At 43.6% G+C, this 19348-nt stretch overlaps 2 protein-coding genes across 2 annotated transcripts in view; one reads left to right on the top strand and one right to left on the bottom strand.

Annotated features, from left to right (window-relative positions):
- LOC118390955 (glycerophosphodiester phosphodiesterase domain-containing protein 5-like) overlaps positions 1-19348 on the top strand; it is a 248573-nt gene that overhangs the window by 62663 nt on the left and 166562 nt on the right. The window lies entirely within an intron of this gene.
- Positions 1-19348, bottom strand: part of LOC118391763 (unconventional myosin-VIIa-like) — an 83881-nt gene that overhangs the window by 42072 nt on the left and 22461 nt on the right. The window contains exons 5-22 of the mRNA XM_052457716.1: positions 18271-18455; positions 17883-18004; positions 16868-17010; positions 16614-16727; positions 13784-13937; positions 12324-12400; positions 11874-11993; positions 11467-11609; positions 10796-11006; positions 10165-10300; positions 9688-9794; positions 5381-5518; positions 4952-5110; positions 4604-4696; positions 4385-4479; positions 3944-4028; positions 3471-3689; positions 689-886 (exon numbers count right to left, since the gene is read on the bottom strand). Of these exons, the coding sequence (XP_052313676.1) occupies positions 689-886; positions 3471-3689; positions 3944-4028; positions 4385-4479; positions 4604-4696; positions 4952-5110; positions 5381-5518; positions 9688-9794; positions 10165-10300; positions 10796-11006; positions 11467-11609; positions 11874-11993; positions 12324-12400; positions 13784-13937; positions 16614-16727; positions 16868-17010; positions 17883-18004; positions 18271-18455 (2499 nt within the window). The remainder of the gene's footprint in view (positions 1-688; positions 887-3470; positions 3690-3943; positions 4029-4384; positions 4480-4603; positions 4697-4951; positions 5111-5380; positions 5519-9687; positions 9795-10164; positions 10301-10795; positions 11007-11466; positions 11610-11873; positions 11994-12323; positions 12401-13783; positions 13938-16613; positions 16728-16867; positions 17011-17882; positions 18005-18270; positions 18456-19348) is intronic.

The following is a 19348-nucleotide window of genomic DNA, read 5'->3' as shown; positions in this document are numbered from 1 at the left end:
TTTTAGCATAAATCTTTAAATATTTCAACCGGACAATTCCTTTGTCTTTAGAAATGCAATGGAACGCAGCTAACTCTCACAGGTGCGTGCAAGACAGAGCTCATGGCACTCTGCCAGACACCTGGTTGAAACAGCTCTCATTCTTCCCCCTTCACAGTAGAAGCCTCAAACAAGGTTCTAAAGACTGTTGACATTTAGTGGAAGTCTTAGGAAGTGCAATATGACCCCATATGCAATGACTTGAAAACTACAAACCTCAGATTTCCCACTTCCTGGTTGGATTTTTTTCTCTGGTTTTTGCCTGCCATATGAGTTCTGTTATACTCAAAGACATCCTTCAAATAGTTTTAGAAACTTCAGAGTGTCCCCTATCCAAATCTACTAATTAAATGCATATTCTAGCTTTTGAGTCTGAGTAGCAGGCAGTTTACTCTAGGCATCTTATTATCCAAACTACTCAATACTGCCCCCCAGTCCCAAAGAAATTAATAGGCTATTTTAGCTTGTGAGCTCTACTTCATGTTGAAATCTTTCAAAACCTCCATATAACCTCTTTATGGAACAAATCATAACTTACATTTAAGTCAAATTTGTGACTTAACATCAATTCATGAAAATTTCAGTGAAAATTTGACTAAAGTGGAAGTTAAGATTTGCCCCTAAATAAACCATTAGGTGCTTCAGGAACCTGTTCCACCATCTCCTTCTTTCGTCGTGCCTCCTCCCGTGCCTCCTTCTCCCTCTCCTCCTCCTGACGGGTCAGCTCGGCCAGGCGCTCCTTGTGACTCCTCTCGGCCTCGGCCCGCGCCCGTCGCACCGTCATCTGGTTCCTCAGGCGCTCCTCCTCGACCAGACGCTGGCCTTCTGCCTTTTGGCGCCGCCGGTGCTAAGAAATGGGGGAGAGAGTTGTTTAATCACTTACAAATTCTCATAAATGTTCTTAAATGTTACTAGAAGCTGGTAAGACGAGGGGTGGGGATGTGTGTCTTTTTGACAATAACAGCTGGTGCGCGATGTCTAATATTAAAGAAATCTCAAGGTATTGCTCACCTGAGGGAGAGTACCTTATGATAAGCTGTAGACCACACTATCTACCTAGAGCATTCTCATCTATACTATCCGTAGCCTTCTATTTACCACCACAAACCGATGCTGGCACTAACGCCACACTCAACCAACTATATAAGGCCATAAGCAAACAAGAAAAGGCTTATCCAGAAGTGGCACTCCTAGTGGCCGGGGACTTTAATGCAGGCATACTAAAATAAGTTTACCAAATTTTTACCAGCATGTCACATGTGCAACCAGAGGGAAAAAAACTCTAGACCACCTTTACTCCACACACAGAGATGTATACAAAGCTCTCCTCCGCCCTCCATGGCAAATCTGTCCATAATTCTATTCTCCTGATTCCTGCTTACAATCAAAAACTAAAGCAGGAAGTACCAGACACTCGCTCATTACGGAAGTGGTCAGATGACGCGGATGCTACGCTACAGAACTGTTTTGCTAGCACAAACTGGAATATGTTCCGGGATTCATCCAATGGCATTGAGGAGAATAGTCATCAACTTCATCAATAAGTGCATCGACGATGTCGCCTCCCCAGTGACTGTATGTACATATCCAAACCAGAAGCCATGGATTACATGCAACATCCGCATCGAGCTAAAGGCTAGAACTGTCGCTTTCAAGGAGCGGGACACTAATCCGGATGCTTAGAAGAAATCCTGCTATGCCGTCAGACGAACCATCAAACAAGCAAAGCGTCAATACAGGATTAAGATTGAATCCTACTACACCGGCTCTGACCCCTGTCGGATGGGGCAGGGCTTGAAAACTATTACGGACTACAAAGGGAAACCCAGACGCGAGCTGCCCAGTGACGCGAGCCTACCAGACGAGCGAAATGCCTTTTATGCTCGCTTCGAGGCAAGCAACACCGATGCATGCACGAGAGCACCAGCTGTTCTGGGTGACTGTGTGGTAACGCTCTCGGTAGCCGATGTGAGCAAGACCTTTAAACAGGTCAACATTCTTAAAGCTGCAGGGCCAGACGGATTGCATACCGCCCCAAAACATCCACAGATGACGCAATCTCAATCGCACTCCACAATGCCCTTTCCCATCTGGAAAAAAGGAACACCTATGTGAGAATGCTGTTCATTGACTACAGCTCAGCGTTCAACACCATAGTGTCCACGAAGTGCATCACTAAGCAAAGGACCCTGGGACTAAACACCTCCCTCCGCAACTGGATCCTGAACTTCCTGACAGGTCACCCCCAGGTGTTAAGGGTAGGCAACAACACGTCTGCCACGCTGATCTTCAACGCTGGGGCCCCTCATGGGTTTGTACTTAGTCCCTTCCTGTACTCCCTGTTCACCCACGACTGCGTGGCCAAACACCACTCCAACACCATCATTAAGTTTGCTGACGACATAACAGTGGTTGGTCTGATCACCGACAACGATGAGACAGCCTAAAGAGAGGAGTTTAGAGAACTGGCAGTCTGGTGCCAGGACAACAACCTCTCCCTCAATGTGAGCAAGACAAAGGAGCTGATCGTGGACTACAGGAAAGAGGTGGTCGAACAGGCCCCCATTAACATCGACAGGGTTGTAGTGCAGCGGGTCGAGAGTTTCAAGTTCTTTGGTGTCCACACATCACCAGCAAACCATCATGGTCCAAACAAACCAAGACGCTCGTGAAGAGGGCACGACTAAACCCCTCAGGAGACTGAAAACATTTGGCATGGGTCCCCAGATCTTCAAAATGTTGTACAGCTGCACCATCGAGAGCATCCTGACCTGTTGCATCACCGCCTGGTATGGCAACTGCTCAGCATCTGACCGTAAGGTCCTGCAGAGGGTAGTGTGTACGGCCCAGTACATCACGTGGGCCAAGCTTCCTGCCATCCAGTACCTATATAATAGGCGGAAAGCCCATAAAATTGTCAGAGCCTCCAGTCACCCAAGTCGGACTGTTTTCTCTGCTACCGCACGGCAAGCGGCGCATGGGGTGCCAAGTCTAGGACCAAAAGGCTCCTTAACAGCTTCTACCCCCAAGCCATTAGACTGCTGAACAATTAATCAAATGGCCAACGGACTATTTACATTGACCCCCCCCCCATTTGTTTTGTACACTGCTGCTACTTACTGTTTATCTGTGCACAGTCACTTCACCCCTACCTACATGTACAAATGACTTCAACTAACCTGTATCCCCGCACACTGACTCTGTACCGGTACCCCCTGTTTATAGCCTCGTTATTGTTATGTTATTGTGTTACTTTTTATTATTTTTTCACTTTAGTTTATTTGGTAATATTTTCTTAACTCTTCTTGAACTGCACTGTTGGATAAAGGTTGATTTGATCAGATTTAAATGGCCTTACTTTAGCCCTGCTGCCTTGCTTTGTGTCTATCTCTGTGTGTATGCATATGCCTATAAGTAGTGTAGCATCTTACCTCTGCCCTGAGTCTCTGGGTAACCCTCCGTGCGATCATGCCCCTGGCGTATGCCTGGATGGTGATCACCGCATGCAGCTGCCTCCAAAAAGACCGCCTCACCATGAAACCACGGCAACGGGCCTGTATTTGAGTGACGCAAGTCCTGGCCAATTGGTAGGTGACAAAGAGTTTTCTTGATCTATAGAGGGCTTGTAGGCGCAGGAAGCCGACCCTCATCTGGAGAAGGAGACACCAACAAAACTCTCAAACACCAAAATAACATTCTAACAAAATAACTACACCAATATAACACAACTATAACGTTATAGCAACATAACTACAACCCATAATTCAATAACTCTGGGACGGTCTTTTAAGGTGTGTTCATTAAGGGACTAAACGTCATTCCTGCCCAGGGATATGTCCAAGTGAACTATCCAGGAAATGGACAGTTGTGAAATGTCAGTAATCATGGATATAGAAGAACTCACAGCATTGTAGTCCTTCCTGCACCGATAGCCGCGCCACATCTTCTGAATGAATGTCACTGACCTCCTCACCCTCAGGAAGTTAGTCCTGGAAAAGACACAGGGGGAGGGAGGGAGGGGTGGGGAGAGGTGCATATGGAAACATATTATATAATACTGAAGCTCTCAAACACAACATTTGTGAATTGAAATGTCCAGACAATTCAACGGTAGTATCTGAATTCGATCTATGAGGGACAAGTTAAACGTTGTCACTAAGTACAATATGGATAAACAAAACAAAGATTGTAACTTAAAGAGGATCCTTCAAGGAATCCCCACCCCACCAACACCGCATGTCCCCTTTCCCCCCCTTCTCACCCTCCCTCGTGCCCCTCCTGTTTCCTCTCCCCCTTTCTCCGTCCCTTCCAGCCTCAACCTCCCCTCTACTCCCTCCTTCCTCACCTCTCCTTCATTCCTCTAACAGCCTTTTGGATGAGGATGGCCTTGTCAGTGATGACCTTGTCCCTGTCTATCTCCAGCTGCATGTCATGGTGGTCCTGAGACGGAGAGGGAGAGCGGTGGGAGTGAAAGAGAGAGTGCACTGTTTATTTTATCGTAATATGTGTAACAATGTAGGTGAAAATATGATATGTCGATTTGCAATCAATGAAATCTAGTCACCTTAAGAAAGATCTTGGTCTTCCCAATCTCCCAGTCGTCATCTCGTCCAAGAACAGCCTCCACTATCTTCTGACACGTCCCTCTCAGGTCATCCTATGAGAAAACACCAGGGAATGAATGACACCTAAATTAACTAATAGCCATCCTGAAGTAGAGTAACAGAACATAGTAATATAATCGAAAGTGACAGCAGGGTTGTGTTCATTAGGACAGAAAACAGATGTTCTAAAACGTTTTGGAACAGAAAACAAGTGTTTTTTATTGGAAAAGTCCAGGAGGCCCTTGTTTCATTCTGTTTTTTTTTTCTTCTCTTTCAGTGCCTAATGGACAGGGTCCAGCTCTGCTAACCTGTCTGTTGGCAGGTTTGACCCCGGGCACGAGAACACGGTAGCGGTCTACGAACTCTCCGAAGGTGTATCTGATGGGGTAACCAGCGCGTCTGATACGAATGGTCTCCATCATCCCAGAGTACCTCAGCTGACGCACACACAGCTCCCTGTCAAACAGCTAGATGGACAGACACACAGACAGAGTTAAAGAGAACAGCTGTAAGGGAATGGTAAACGAACATCGTGACACACACACAGGCACGCACGCAATCACACACACAATCACACGCACACACACAGGCATGTACACACACATGTACGCACACACACAGGCATGTACACACACATGTACACACACACACAGGCATGTACACACACATGTACGCACACACACAGGCAAATACACCCCCACCCACACTCTTTTATACTAGTGTCAGGTTGGACTCACCATGGGTTTCTTGAGCTCGTTGGGTTTGATGCAGCGGACAAAGAAAGGCTGACATACATTGAGGGTTCTCATCAGCAGCTCCAGAGAAAGCTTGAACTGGCTACTCAGAGTAGGGGATCGCTTCCTGGTCTCCATAACCTGGCAACACACACAGAGCAATGTATTTGTAATTTTAACAACCTGACCCTGACACTTTGTTTGCTAATCTGAGGGATGGGGCTGGGAAAATTCAACCACTCTAAAATTCATAGACCGAGCTATGGATGAAAAGATTGCCATGTATAAGTCATATTCTTCAAGAATCAATATGTATACCACAAATTGAATGACAATGGCAATTGAACAACAGCACCCGCAAATTGGCTACCAGTGTGGCAAGTGCTGCTGGTAAGCTTTTTTGACTTGGACATACATTTGTTTAACCAGCTAACAGCTGCTCTTAGCAAAAATGTGTTTGGAGTTACCTTTCTAATAGGCTATGCTCGAGATTACACTTCCTCTACCAATTCTAATGTGGGGGAGGTCAAAATAATGAAAAACTATCTCCCAAATGTATTCATTTTAAAAATGTTGATTTTATTTTTGAACCTTTAAAAATGAGAAATATAGGACAAAACACACATCACGACAAGAGAGACACCACAACACTGCATGAAGAGACACCTAAGATGACAACATAGAATAGCAGCAACACACGACAACACCGCATGGTAGCAACACCACATGACAACAGCATGGTAGCAGCACAAAACATGGTACAAACATTATTGGGCACAGAAAACAGCGCAAAGGCAAGAAGGTAGAGACAACAATACATCACATGAAGCTGTCACAACTGTCAGTAAGAGTGTCCATCATTGAGTCTTTGACTGAAGAGATGTGTGTGCTTTGGGGACCTTTAACAGAATGTGACAGGCAGAACGGGTGTTGTATGTGGAGGATAAGGGCTGCAGTAGGTATCTCAGATAGGGGGAATGAGACCTAAGAGGGTTTTATAAATAAGCATCAACCAGTGGGTCTTGCGATGGGTATACAGAGATGACCAGTTTACAGAGGAGTATAGAGTGCAGTGATGTGTCCTATAAGGAGCATTGGTGGCAAATCTGATGGCCGAATGGTAAAGAACATCTAGCCGCCCTAGAGCACCCTTACCTACCAATCTATGAATTATGTCTCCGTAATCTAGCATGAGTAGGATGGTCATCTGAATCAGGGTTAGTTTGACAGCTGGGGTGAAAGAGGAGTGATTACGATAGAGGAAACCAAGTCTAGATTTAACCTTAGCCTGCAGTTTTGATATGTGTTGAGAGAAGGACAGTACACCCTCTAGCCATACTCCCAAGTACTTTTATGAGGTGACTACCTCAAGCTCTAAACCCTCAGAGGGGCATTCTTCTTACCAAACCACATGACCTTTGTTTTGGAGGTGTTCAGAACAAGGTTAAGGGCAGAGAAAGCTTGTTGGACGCTAAGAAAGCTTTATTGTAGAGCATTTTCAGAAAACACAGGGAGGAGCCAGCTGACTATAAGACTATCATCTGTATATAAATGGATGAGAGAGATTCCTACTGCCTGAGCTATGTTGTTGATGTAAATTGAGAAGCGCGTGTGGCCTAGGATCAAGCCCTGGGGTAATCCCTTGGTTACAGGCAGTGGCTGAGACAGCAGATGTTCTGACTTTATACACTGCCCTCTTTGAAAGAGGTAGTTAGAAAACCAGGCCAAAGACCCCTCAGAGACACCAATATTCCTTTGCCGGCCCACAATAATGGAATGGTCTACCGTATCAAAAGCTTTGGCCAAGTCAATAAGAATAGCAGCACAACATTGCTTAGCATCAAGGGCAATGGTGACATCATTTAGGACCTTTAAGGTTGCAGTGACATATCAATAACCTGAGCGGAAACCAGATGTCATACCAGAGAGAGAGAGAATACTATAGACATCAAGAAAGCCAGTCAGTTGTTCATTTATTTGTTTTCCCAACACTTGATAAACAGGGCAAAATAGAAATTGGCCTATAACAGTTAAGATCAGCGTGATCTTCCCCTTTATATAAAGAATCCACAGTGGCTGCCTTCCAAGCTATAGGAACCTCCCCAGATAGGAGAGACAGGTTAAAAAGGTCAGAGATAGGCTTGACGATGATAGGGGCTCCAACCTTAAAGAAGAAAGGATCTAAACCATCTGACCCAGATGTTTTTAGGGCCAAATGTAAGGAGCTCCTTTAGCACCTCTGACTCAGTGACTGCCTGAAGGGAGAGGTGAAAAAGAGGGAGGAGCATCGGGACTAGTCGCATTAGAAGGGGCGGGAGATGAGGAAATGTTGGACGGACATTGACTTCCGGATAGCTTGAGTGCACTCATTTCTCACGAACGGGAGCCAGTCAGCCTGAGTATGCATGCGCCAAGCTTTTCGCAAAATGGGATTCTTGAGGTGGAGTAACTCTGCCAGCTCACGGTCGAACCAGGGACTGAACCTGTTTTTTAATTCTCATTTTCTTAATGGGGGCGTGTTTGTTAACAATACAACTGAAAATATTTTTAAAAAGAAGGTCCAAGCTGATTCTATACCATTTTACAGGGGTCAGTTCATGAAGGACGGCTTGATCTCATTGCCATTATCTGATAAGACAAGACATGCACATTTCGTTTTTTGATAACATATGATGGGGGTCCCTGGGTTGCCGGGTTTAACGGGGACAGGGGTCACTGGGCAAGAAAAGGTTGAATAACCCTGGTGTAAACTCTAAACACAACTCTAAATCACAGTATTTCTCAAATAGTAGGTTCGGACCCCCTGCTGGGTTGTGGCCAGTTCCTGCAAGGTCACAGTGACAAATGACGTGGTCAGATTAAGAAAAACATATTTGAGAATCACTGTTTTAATATTAGTACCACTGGGGTGAAGACTGAAAAGAAAGAGGGACAGAAACAGGTTTGAGTTCCAGAGGATGGATGGATAGATAGAGAGGAGTTTTGGGAGAAACACAAGATACACAAGGTGTGTTGGTAGCAGTGAGATCTGGGTTTACCCAGGGATGTGAATAAACCCTGGATGACTGACAGGGTGCGTAGCCATCTTGGTACTCCTCTTCCATAGCAAAAACAAGTTTTTGGAAGCAATATACAGTGGAGAGAACAAGTATTTGATACACTGCCGATTCTGCAGGTTTTCCTACTTTCAAAGCATGTAGAGGTCTGTAATTTTTTTATCATAGGTACACTTCAACTGTGAGAGACGGAATCTAAAACAAAAATCCAGAAAATCACATTGTATCATTTTTAAGTAATTAATTTGCATTGTATTGCAAATTAATCAGAAAAGCAGAACTTAATATTTGGAAGTGTACCTATGATACAAATTACAGACGTCTACATGCTTTGTAAGTAGGAAAACCTGTAAAATCGGCAGTGTATCAAATACTTGTTCTCCCCACTGTCAATGCATTTATTAATGTGTACATTCGGTTTTGACACTTATTCTGTTACAGACACCTTAATGCATATTTTTAAATTATATGCGAGCTAATATATATATATATATATTGAGGATGACTGCTAATGTTACTGTCCCCACTACAACAGAAAAAATATTTAAATACATGTTATTTTGTTCTTGAAACATTTAATTGAAATGCTATATAATTCCATTCGTTCCTATGGAGGACTGCTATTTCTTGGGAGTGCCAATATGGCCAACTGGTTGCTTCAAAGCCTACCAATGGCCAATGCATAGCATCAGCAATCCAGGGTTTATATACAGAATTGTTTTACCACAGAAGGAATGGCCGTTGTTTACCTTCGGAGAAAGAGTGGTGGGAGGCAGATAGCCACACAGAAACTGGGGTCAGACAGAACAAGAGAACACAACCAAAATGAGAGAAAGAGATGAAGATAGGCTAACACCACCGCTCCCCTAATGCTAAGGGACAAAATAGTAGTAGGAATAGTAAAGAAAAGTAAGAATTGAGAGTGATCGCTTGATGACATCATCACTGGGAGACAGAAAACTTCGGACTATAGGTCACAAAAGATGTCATAACCATAGAAAAATAAGTGGCTACACTTTTAAAATGGCTACCGGTTCACCCATTACAGACCTGTTGACTTGAATGGGGAGGCACGTTCTAGTTATTGTATTTATATAGTCTAAACCCTCTCTGGAATTCCACCATCGTGACCTACTCTAAACCTTTCGTCCTTATGCTTAGTGGACACAGCCTGGTGGAGTGAGTAGGGAAAATACATTCAAGGTGTCATCGTAACATCCTCATTATCTGACCACCAGACACGTCATCTCTCACCATGGTGACGTCAGCCTGGAAGATCTGCTTGATGAACTTGTTCTTGGAGGAGTGGACCAGCTGGATAATGTCAGTGTGGAGGCTGTCACGATTCTTCTCCAGGAAGCCTGAAACACACAGGAGTCAGCCACGTCCAATCCCAAACAAACCCCTAGCCCCGGCCCCTTAACTATGCACTTGTGGAGATATGATAGATGTAAGTCATCAGAGGGCAAGGTGGAGCCATTACCACATTGCTTATACATGGCATATCCTCTCTGATCTTCACAAGTGCCTAGGGTGTAGGGGCTAGAAGTTGATTTGATATGGAGCATATGAACAACTAATAGACTTGCTGGAGTTCAATACCTGGTCTTCTGACCATGAACCTACCTATAGCATCCAACCAAATCCTACTACATGGAGCATCAGGGACTTTATTATGTGATTGCAATGAATTGGGTTGAGTGTGGAGCCAATGCCTTACAATAGGCCTACCTCTGGTCTCATAGTGGACGACCCCAGCAAAGTGCTGGATGCCAAACTGGGTCTCGTAGGTGTTCTTAGGGGGGTGGTAGTTGGTGTTGAGTTTGTGCTGGGAGTTGAGTTTATATAGCATGGTGGACTCTGTTCCCTGTGAGACACAAACAGAGAAAAAATATTTAGGCTGTGTCTGAAATTATACCCTATTCAATATATGGTCCGCTGTAGCTTAGTTGGTAGAGCATGGCGCTTGCAACGGCAAGATATTAGGTTCAATTCCCGGGACCACCAGGACATAAATTGTATGCATGCATGACTAAGTTACTTTTGGGTAAAAGCAGCTGCTAAATGGCATATACAGTATTATAATAAAGGGTCATAGGATTAGGGTGCTAATTCGGACCAAAAACAATTCTATGGCACTCTTTTAACCCACTCAGGGGCAAAGGCATAGTTGTTGCACCATGGTATTGGTGTGCAATACGGGGATCCTCTCTGCATGTCTCTTTTGTCACAAAAACCGGTCCCTCGGTACAGAGTTCTAAATAACAAACATTCAGTTCCTCCAACTGTCCATCACAAAACCTAAACACAAATATGCATATTGATTTACATAAAATGTTAAATTGCCAAATTGGTACTGTACCTTGGGGAACTTGCTCTCCTCGTCTATGAGAGATATGATGTTCATGGGTTTATTGCCGATCATGTCCAGGGCATCCTGGTTGTCAGTGAACTCGATGTGCTGCCAGTTGATGTCCTCTAGGTTGTACTCCTCCTGCTCCAGCTTGAACACATGCCTCACAAAGAACTGCTGCAGGTTCTCATTGGCAAAGTTGATGCACAGCTGCTCAAAGCTTCAGGGAGGAAGAAACATAGCCGGTTACTCAACAGCCAATCAATTTAGGGGTGTGGCTATCCTTACTTTGATGGTCAAATTTGTCCAGGTGTGTGTGTGTGTGGTTATTTGTGTGTATGTCTGTGATTCTCGCTGGCAAAATGTATGGACAGCTGCTCAAATCAACAGGGAAGAAATGTAGCGAGAGCCAGTCCCTAGACAGCCATTAGAGTATAAAGCCCTTCAGTGAGCATGTCAACCGCACAAGTCAACGAAAGAGGCTGTCGCTATTGTCTGACTTTAGTCGGGCACATACCATTTTCATCCAATTTTCCAATAGAGAATGGAAATCATAACAATTATGTCATTTCATGTTCCACATACAACGTCCCCTAAATAGAAAACAAAGCTTTTAGACCTTTGTATTTGAACCAAATGGCTACAACATCCCCAAAGCTTGGGTCAGTCAGAGGACTCACCTGTTGACAATGAAGTTCTCGAAGCCAAAGATGTCGAGCAGGCCAATGGACCTCCTTATGATCTTACTCTCACAGGACGGAGGTCTGAAGATGGCCACGTTGATCTTGTCCACAATCCACACAAACAGCCTCCCATAGATACCCTGGGACAGGAGGGACAACGTTCATTTACACCATGAGTGGGTGTCGTAGATGCTCTCGGAGGAACAGCTTTCATTAGACAGAAGGGAACTTTGACCTTCTGTGAGGAATCCGATTTAGGAGTGTGTGTGTGTGTCCTCACTTTGATAATAAAAGGTGTCCGTGTTCACACGCATGTATGTATGTATGTATGTATGTATGTATGTATGTATGTATGTATGTATGTATGTATGTATGTATGTATGTATGTATGTGAGGGTCCTGACCTTGACAAAGGCGTCCCTGACATCCAGGCCCTGTTCCATGCTGAGGGGGGTGGACACATTTTCACCCCGGGTGATCAGGGTACGAGTGGTTAGACATGACATCACGTCCTTAATGTCCACCTCAACAACAACACCACAACATACTGTAGTAGAGTACAACAACAACACAATACACAAACACCATACAGAGTCTTTTTTTTAACATTCATTTTACCTTTATTTTACTAGGCAAGTCAGTTAAGAACTAGTTCTTATTTTCAATGACGGCCTAGGAACAGTGGGTTAACTGCCTGTTCAGGGGCAGGAACGACAGATTTGTACTTTGTCAGCTCGGGGATTCAAACTTGCAACCTTTCAGTTAGTAGTCCAACGTTCTAACCACTAGGCTACCCTGCCGCCCAGTACAAGCCCAACATAGAGATCATGTACAGGTAAGAATCTACTACCCACCTCCATCAGAGATGTGGCAGTGGACAGGTCTGGAGATCGCATTACCACACAGGCATCCAGGTTGTCATAGCAACGGGCTGTTGGAGTGTATGGGTTATAAAGGAGGATAAAAGGGGGAAAGCAAGTCAATTAGCCAAGAAATTTTGCCAAGTGCATTTATAACTTCTAACTCAATAGCTAACGTGTAGTCAGGTGCCAGTTTAGGAAGATTACCCGTCAATAAACCACTCGCAAAATTCACTAGGTGAGAACAAGACAGGGCTTAACAACTAACACAAACATTCCAATGACTCTTTGGCATCACGTCTCTAGATAGACACTGTACTATCGATGTCAGGGATGGGCAACTGGCGGGCCCCGAATGCCCTCAGATCCATAAAAAAAAAAAATTAGTCAGGGTCTCAACTTACTGTTCCAAGTTAGAATAGTAAAATACACAAGGTGCAATTTCAACATTTTCTCTACACAACATGGCAAAATCTGTAGAATTGCAGGAAATGAGCTGTAAAACAGAAAACGTTCCTCTCTGCCCCATGGCAAAATGTGTAGAATGGAAAGAAATTAAAAGTTTGAAGATTTCTCTCAACTGTCAAGAGGTGTACACACGTAGGTACGCAGATCAACTGAGTTCACATTTGTTGTGGCTCCCACCCACATCAAAGGCCCTTCCCTGATCTATGTAGTGTGTGTTCATGCCAGTGTTGGTTACTCAGCGGTAATATCGCCTCAGTTTACTTCTCCCACAAGTAATCGTCAATAACACTTTTAGGTATATATTTTTTAAATCACTTGTGGGCAGGGCTCCAAATTAACATTTGTAATTGGCGGCACTGGCGCTCCCAAGTATAAAGAGTTAGGATCACCATATCAAATTTATGAGCACAAGAAAATTCGATTTTTGGAATTCATTGAGATACAGCATATTTTGGGCCTAAATGAATTCTTGCTACACATGCTGTGCCCCAGAACCTAATATGTAACACTATAAATACATTAGCTTATTATAAAAGTAAAAATGTTGATACGAATACCTGTCATTGAAATTACAAAGTAATTTGTGGAATATTAGGTTTCTACATTGTGTAAAAACACAATTTTCCTATTGAGATGCATTACATTTAAAATTGTACACTGTCTCTTTAAAAACGTCAGGTTTGTGATGACAATATACAAGAGATCTGTTATTCATTCATTGCTATGATCGTTGATCTCCTGATTGTTTTCATAATTGCACAACGCCCCCAAAATAAAACTCCTGGCCTAACAAGCAAAATATTTTGTTGCATATTGGACCAAATTAGTCACACTTTAGGGCCCTGCTTGTGGGAGCAGCAAACAGTGCATGAACATAATCATTTTCCCCCCTACAGTTGGTCTTCTCTGTCTAGCTCCTGTGCCAAATTGAAAGTAATTGTATTGTGCAACAACACTCTCTTTCCAAAATGGCCACCTCAGCTCACCCTCGTAGCGCAATTTGCCCATGTGCAGGATGGCCGCCAGTAGTTTGGATATCTCCCAGTTCTCAGTCTCTGTGAACATCAGCACCTTCATGGCCGACAGGATGCTTGAGTACTCCTTCAGGTCGTCACGGCTGTCACACTTCGTACAGTTCCCCTGGATAGGGACACACACACATATGCATAAGGCTGTTGCGGTGACCATTTTACTGCCACAATAGCAGTCACGACTCCAGTAAAATTCCACAAGACCGTTGAGTCACGTAATCTCCTCGTATGCACTCTGGGCATGCTTGGTGGTACCCAATTCGCTTAACGACCATCAGGTCGCTAAAGGCCTGGTACTCAGGGCTCAATTGTCACTAACCACTCTGATATCAATGCAAATGCAATCGAAAATCACATCCAACACTTGGCATCACCTCACTGTGATTGACCAATTTGAAAAAAGAAGTTCAAAAGAAGGTTGAAACTGCGTGGAAAACATGGTCGTTGTGGATGTTGCTTCAAAGCCTAACACAATGAAATTGACAGCGCTTTCTAAGGTGATAATTAATTCAAAACACACATATGAATATTAGGGCTTATACATATGCATAGGACTATATACTGTATGAGCCCAAGCCTGAAGAAAAAACGGAATTAATATAATGATTGTGTAGTTATACAATACAAAACCTACCGCATGTCAAAAATTATAGTAATCGCCTTTGAGTGCGGACTGTATTATTTTGCGTACTGGATGGGCTGGTTACCCTGTGCTACGCGCCACACTTTCTATCCACGAGTCTGGGAGAGAACGTGCAGAGTTGGCCTAAAATGATTGTGAATTTCTATTAATTTTGAATAGCCTAGTAATAGGAAATGCTGTATATTTTCATAATAAATAGGCTGACCATTACCTTTAACAACAGAATAACTCACCACTGTGCATTTCCATCTCCACTCCTCTCCTTCATTCTTTTCTCGAGCAAGCAGAGGGAGGGGCTGTCAATAACAGTTTATTCATTAAATGTGTTTCGTTGTGTAAACATGTTACTATCGATGTTCCCAAACATATTTCACTTGGTTTCTCAACTCAAGCACGGGGTAGTTGCAGGAACAGGGTTGGAGAACCCATGGCATACAGAACCCATGGCGAGAGGCTGCATGGTCATCAAACAGTGGTTGACGTGTAGAGTGAAATAACCAGAGTAGTCTACCCGGCATGAGTGATCCAGCGGGAAAGCAGCCTCTATTCGCTATTGGAGTGCATACGGATGACATATATTTTTACCCCTGACCATGTTCCTGCCCATTTGATAATGGGCCATTCTAAAGCGAAACTAATTTGACATTTTAGTTCAAACAAGATTCAAAAGAGAATATACTCTGATGGTTGAAAATATGAACACTTGATAAGAGAACAGAGCGTGCAGCCTGTGGCAAGGAACAAATAATCAATAGCTTGTAGCCGCATCATGCAGCCCATATATGTTTTGATTTCTAATACATTCTAAAGGTCATTCACAACTAATGTTGGCAAATAACTGTAGATTTAGCATGTAGGACCTGTTTCAAATGATCACTTTTATGCTCAACATAACCACTTCATATGCTCACTCGCTCCGGAATGGAGTTGTAAAATCATACAATAATGGCACGGCATTTATAAGCAAGCATATCTTGTCTGCTAAATGAACAAGCCTACAGCCTATGGCATTGACGCATAGTCAGATAACATATATTAGCCCAACTCAAATTGTTCATCTGAAATATATTTCAGAATATATGTTAAATAAATAAATAAAAATAATACATTAAATAAATAACATAAATATATGTTTCTTTAGACCTTAAATAATGGATTGGTTGTGAGGGGGTATATTCAATTGATTTATCAGACGTGTTTAAATGTAGATGTTTCGAAGGAGATGCTAAACATGATTATGTTAATTAGGGTAAATTACCTTGAGACCAGCAGTAGTTTGCATGACAATAACCGGCTGACAAAATGGCATGACCACCACAGCCCTAGATGCACACAAACTTGCGTACACACAGAGTGTATGCACATGTACACTGGGAGTTCTAGACATGCACACAGGACATCGATACAGTACCAGGAGGTGTCAGAGGAAGGCCCTAAACATTGTCAAAGGCTCCCAAGTCATAGATTGTTCTCTCTGCTACTGCACGGCAAGCTGTACCTGAGCGCTAAGTCCCTCAAGCAATAAGACTGCTAAATAGTTAACCAAATAGCTACCCGGACTATCTACATTGACCCTTTTTGCTCTTTTTGACTCCATGCACACACTGGACTCTAACCACACACTCACACATAGTTACACTGACACTCCAACACACACACAGCACATACACGCAGGACACACATTCGCCACACACATACTGGGACACTTCCACACTCATCACATACGCTGCTGCTACTGATGATTATCTATCCTGTTGCCTAGTCACATGACCCCTACCTATATGTACATATCTACCTCGATTTCCTCTCTTCCCCCTGCACATAGACCCAGTACTGTTACCCCATGTATATAGCCAAGCTATCATTGCTCATTGTGTATTTTTTCCTCATATTACACATTTTTCTCTATATATTTTTTTATATTATAATTTTCCCTATTCTGCACTGTTTGGAAGGGCCCGTATGTAAGCATTTCATTGTTCATCTACACCTGTTTTTTTAAAGAATGTGACAATTAAAACTTGATTTGACACACACACACACACACACACACACACACACAAAGATGTGTGCACGCACATAATGTAGCACACGCACGCTCACACACGCGCTCACACACACACTCACACACACACTACTCACCATGGTGAGGTAGGGGTAGTCAGTGGCGAGTCCCAGGCCAAGTTTTTTCTTCAGCTCTGGGGACATGCCCCGTAGCATACAGTAGAAAATATGGTAGTTCCTCTCATCCGCAGCCTGTGGGAAGAGTAACAGCAGGGTCATGTTCATTGGGTACAAAGTTGAAGAAAATGGGAATCTGTCTGCAAACTTGAGACGTCTCCATTATGTACTGTTATATTCTGGCCCCTATATATCCCCTCCCCCTGGACCCTTACCTGTCTGCAGACTCTGGACTTCTCCAGAAGGTACTGTTCTATCTTGGCCCCCTCGATGGCCCCTCTCTTGTTAAAGTGAATGTCGATGTATTTCCCAAAGCGACTGGAGTTGTCGTTCCGAATAGTCTTAGCGTTCCCGAATGCTGCATGGATGAAAGAATAAAGCTTTGAGTTAGCGTAACAGATGCAGTTCAGTGAACCATGCTCGCGTGATAAATAACCTTGCCTGAGACCCTGAAGATTTGGGTTGGCGGGACCCCAAGCGAATGCCTAGGGCTTTAGCACACAGTGCTAACAGTATTGTGTCATGCAGTATACCCTGGTTTCGAACCCTGGTCAGTCACATTAGCTAAGAGAGATATAGACTGGATGTACTGTAGGGCGATGCATCCTTTTCCCAGTCCACATGTAGAGTACCCAGATAGAAACTTTAGAAGGTGCAAATAGGACATTAGACCTGGATAAGAGGTCCAGTTGTTGTGTTAATTCTGGGTCACATTAGATTTCATAGAAAGGCTTAAGCTGAACACCAAACTGTAGGATCACTACTCATGGCCTGGGAGGTGTTTACTTCACCCCTGTACTAGTTCCAGGGGAAGGCATGCACATCCTACATCTGTCTAGCTGTCTTTGAAGAACGCATTCCAAGTTCAGCTTTTCCTACACAGCTTCTGTGATTCTAGCCTTGTTACAAACCATAAACAAAGCCTAAAACTGCCTCTCTACATACACTCTCTACATTCTACATAACATTTACCTTGCCATGTAACACTAGGACAAGTTGGCCTAGGCAGAGACAGACAGCAAGCACCCTAGCTATTAAATGTCAGTGCATGTAGTGAGTCTCACAGAATTCAATAGAACACTAGAATGGACATTGGCATCCAAGAAACACAACTACAAGACAGCAATCTTGGTCTGTTTTTTTTCTCTCAATTCGACTGGTTTGTAATTTGACCAAGATGGCTGCCATTAATAGCCCATTCTAGTGTCTCATCACTATGTTGAGTCTGACCTTCCAGTATCGGGTTGGCCTCCAGGACCTGTTGCTCTATCCAGGAGTGTTGTCCACTGATCGCTGCCAGGAACTGCAGGATCAACTTGGTGCTCTCTGTCTTACCAGCCCCAGACTCACCACTGAGGAACACAGGAGGAGATACAATATTTTTCTGTACAGAGGCAGACAGACAGGCAAACACCCATGCAGGCACGCAGGTGCTCGCTCGCTCGCGCACACACACACACACACACACACACACACACACACACACACACACACACACACACACACACACACACACACACACACACACACACACACACACACACACACACAGAAACTCAAACACATATACACTTAAATAGAGGAACACAACACACACACATCAATACAATACACTAACCTGATGATACAGCACTGGTCCTTGTTGTTCCTTTGCATGTTGAAGTAACAGTTGTCTGCAATGGCAAAGATGTGAGGTGGCATCTCCCCAATCTTCTTATTGGTGTACAGGCGGATATGGTCCGGTGTGTAGATGGGCAGCAGCTGGTAAGGGTTTACTGCCACCAGAATTGACCCTGTGTAAGTCTGCAGGCAAAGGTCAAAGTCAAAATGTGAAATGGTCAAGGGTCATGCCAAGATCAGGGCAACGATGTCATCCGTGAGGCTTTAGTGATCGCTTGATTTGTTGCTAGTGATAGTACGATTTGTTGCTAGCGATGCCATGATTTATCGCTTTCTTTCACTGTGATTGTGATTAGGGTAGTCACTAGGATTTTGATCACTGAGATAGTGTGTTGTAAGCCTGATGACAACTGATCGTTAAATTAGAGCTGTCAATCATTGGAAGTTCAAGTTCTTGAACTGAATTTAGGTTGAAAATCACCTTAATGTGCAAAATGTAGACATAATAATCAGTCATAATAGCCCATGATTTGTTGCACCTCCAAGCCCAGGCCAAAGCTCTGTTGCGTTCTAAAGGCCCTAAAGGCTCATGTGTGTTTGACATTTACGCTTCAGTGGTCAAAGCACACTTAACAAGCTGGATCAAAGGTTAAGCCTGAAGCAGAGGCCAGCCTTCAGCCCAGCAGAGATTATAGCCATTCATTGATGCTAGCAGGAGTGCTAGCATTAATGAAATGGGCTAGCTTGTTAGCATGTTGCTTAAAAAAAAGAAAAGGTTTTCTTCTGTAGTTTGTACTCACCCTTCCCCCACAATTTGTCTATGTAGAGAAATAGGGAGGGAGATGAAGAGTGAGAGGAAAGAACCATAATAGTTGATGAGGGACCGACTGGGACACACACACAGGGGCTGGGTCTCAATACTCTATAACAGCTTCCTTAAAAACCTCTTGGAACTAGGGGGCACTATTTTCATCTTTGGAAAAATAACGTTCGCAAAGTAAACGGGCTATTTTGTCAGGACAAGATGCTAGAATATGCATATAACATATGACAGCTTATGATAGAAAACACTCTAA

Source organism: Oncorhynchus keta, chromosome 12 (assembly GCF_023373465.1).
Source record: "Oncorhynchus keta strain PuntledgeMale-10-30-2019 chromosome 12, Oket_V2, whole genome shotgun sequence".
NCBI lineage: Eukaryota > Metazoa > Chordata > Actinopteri > Salmoniformes > Salmonidae > Oncorhynchus > Oncorhynchus keta.
This window is presented reverse-complemented; position numbering and strand designations above follow the sequence as displayed.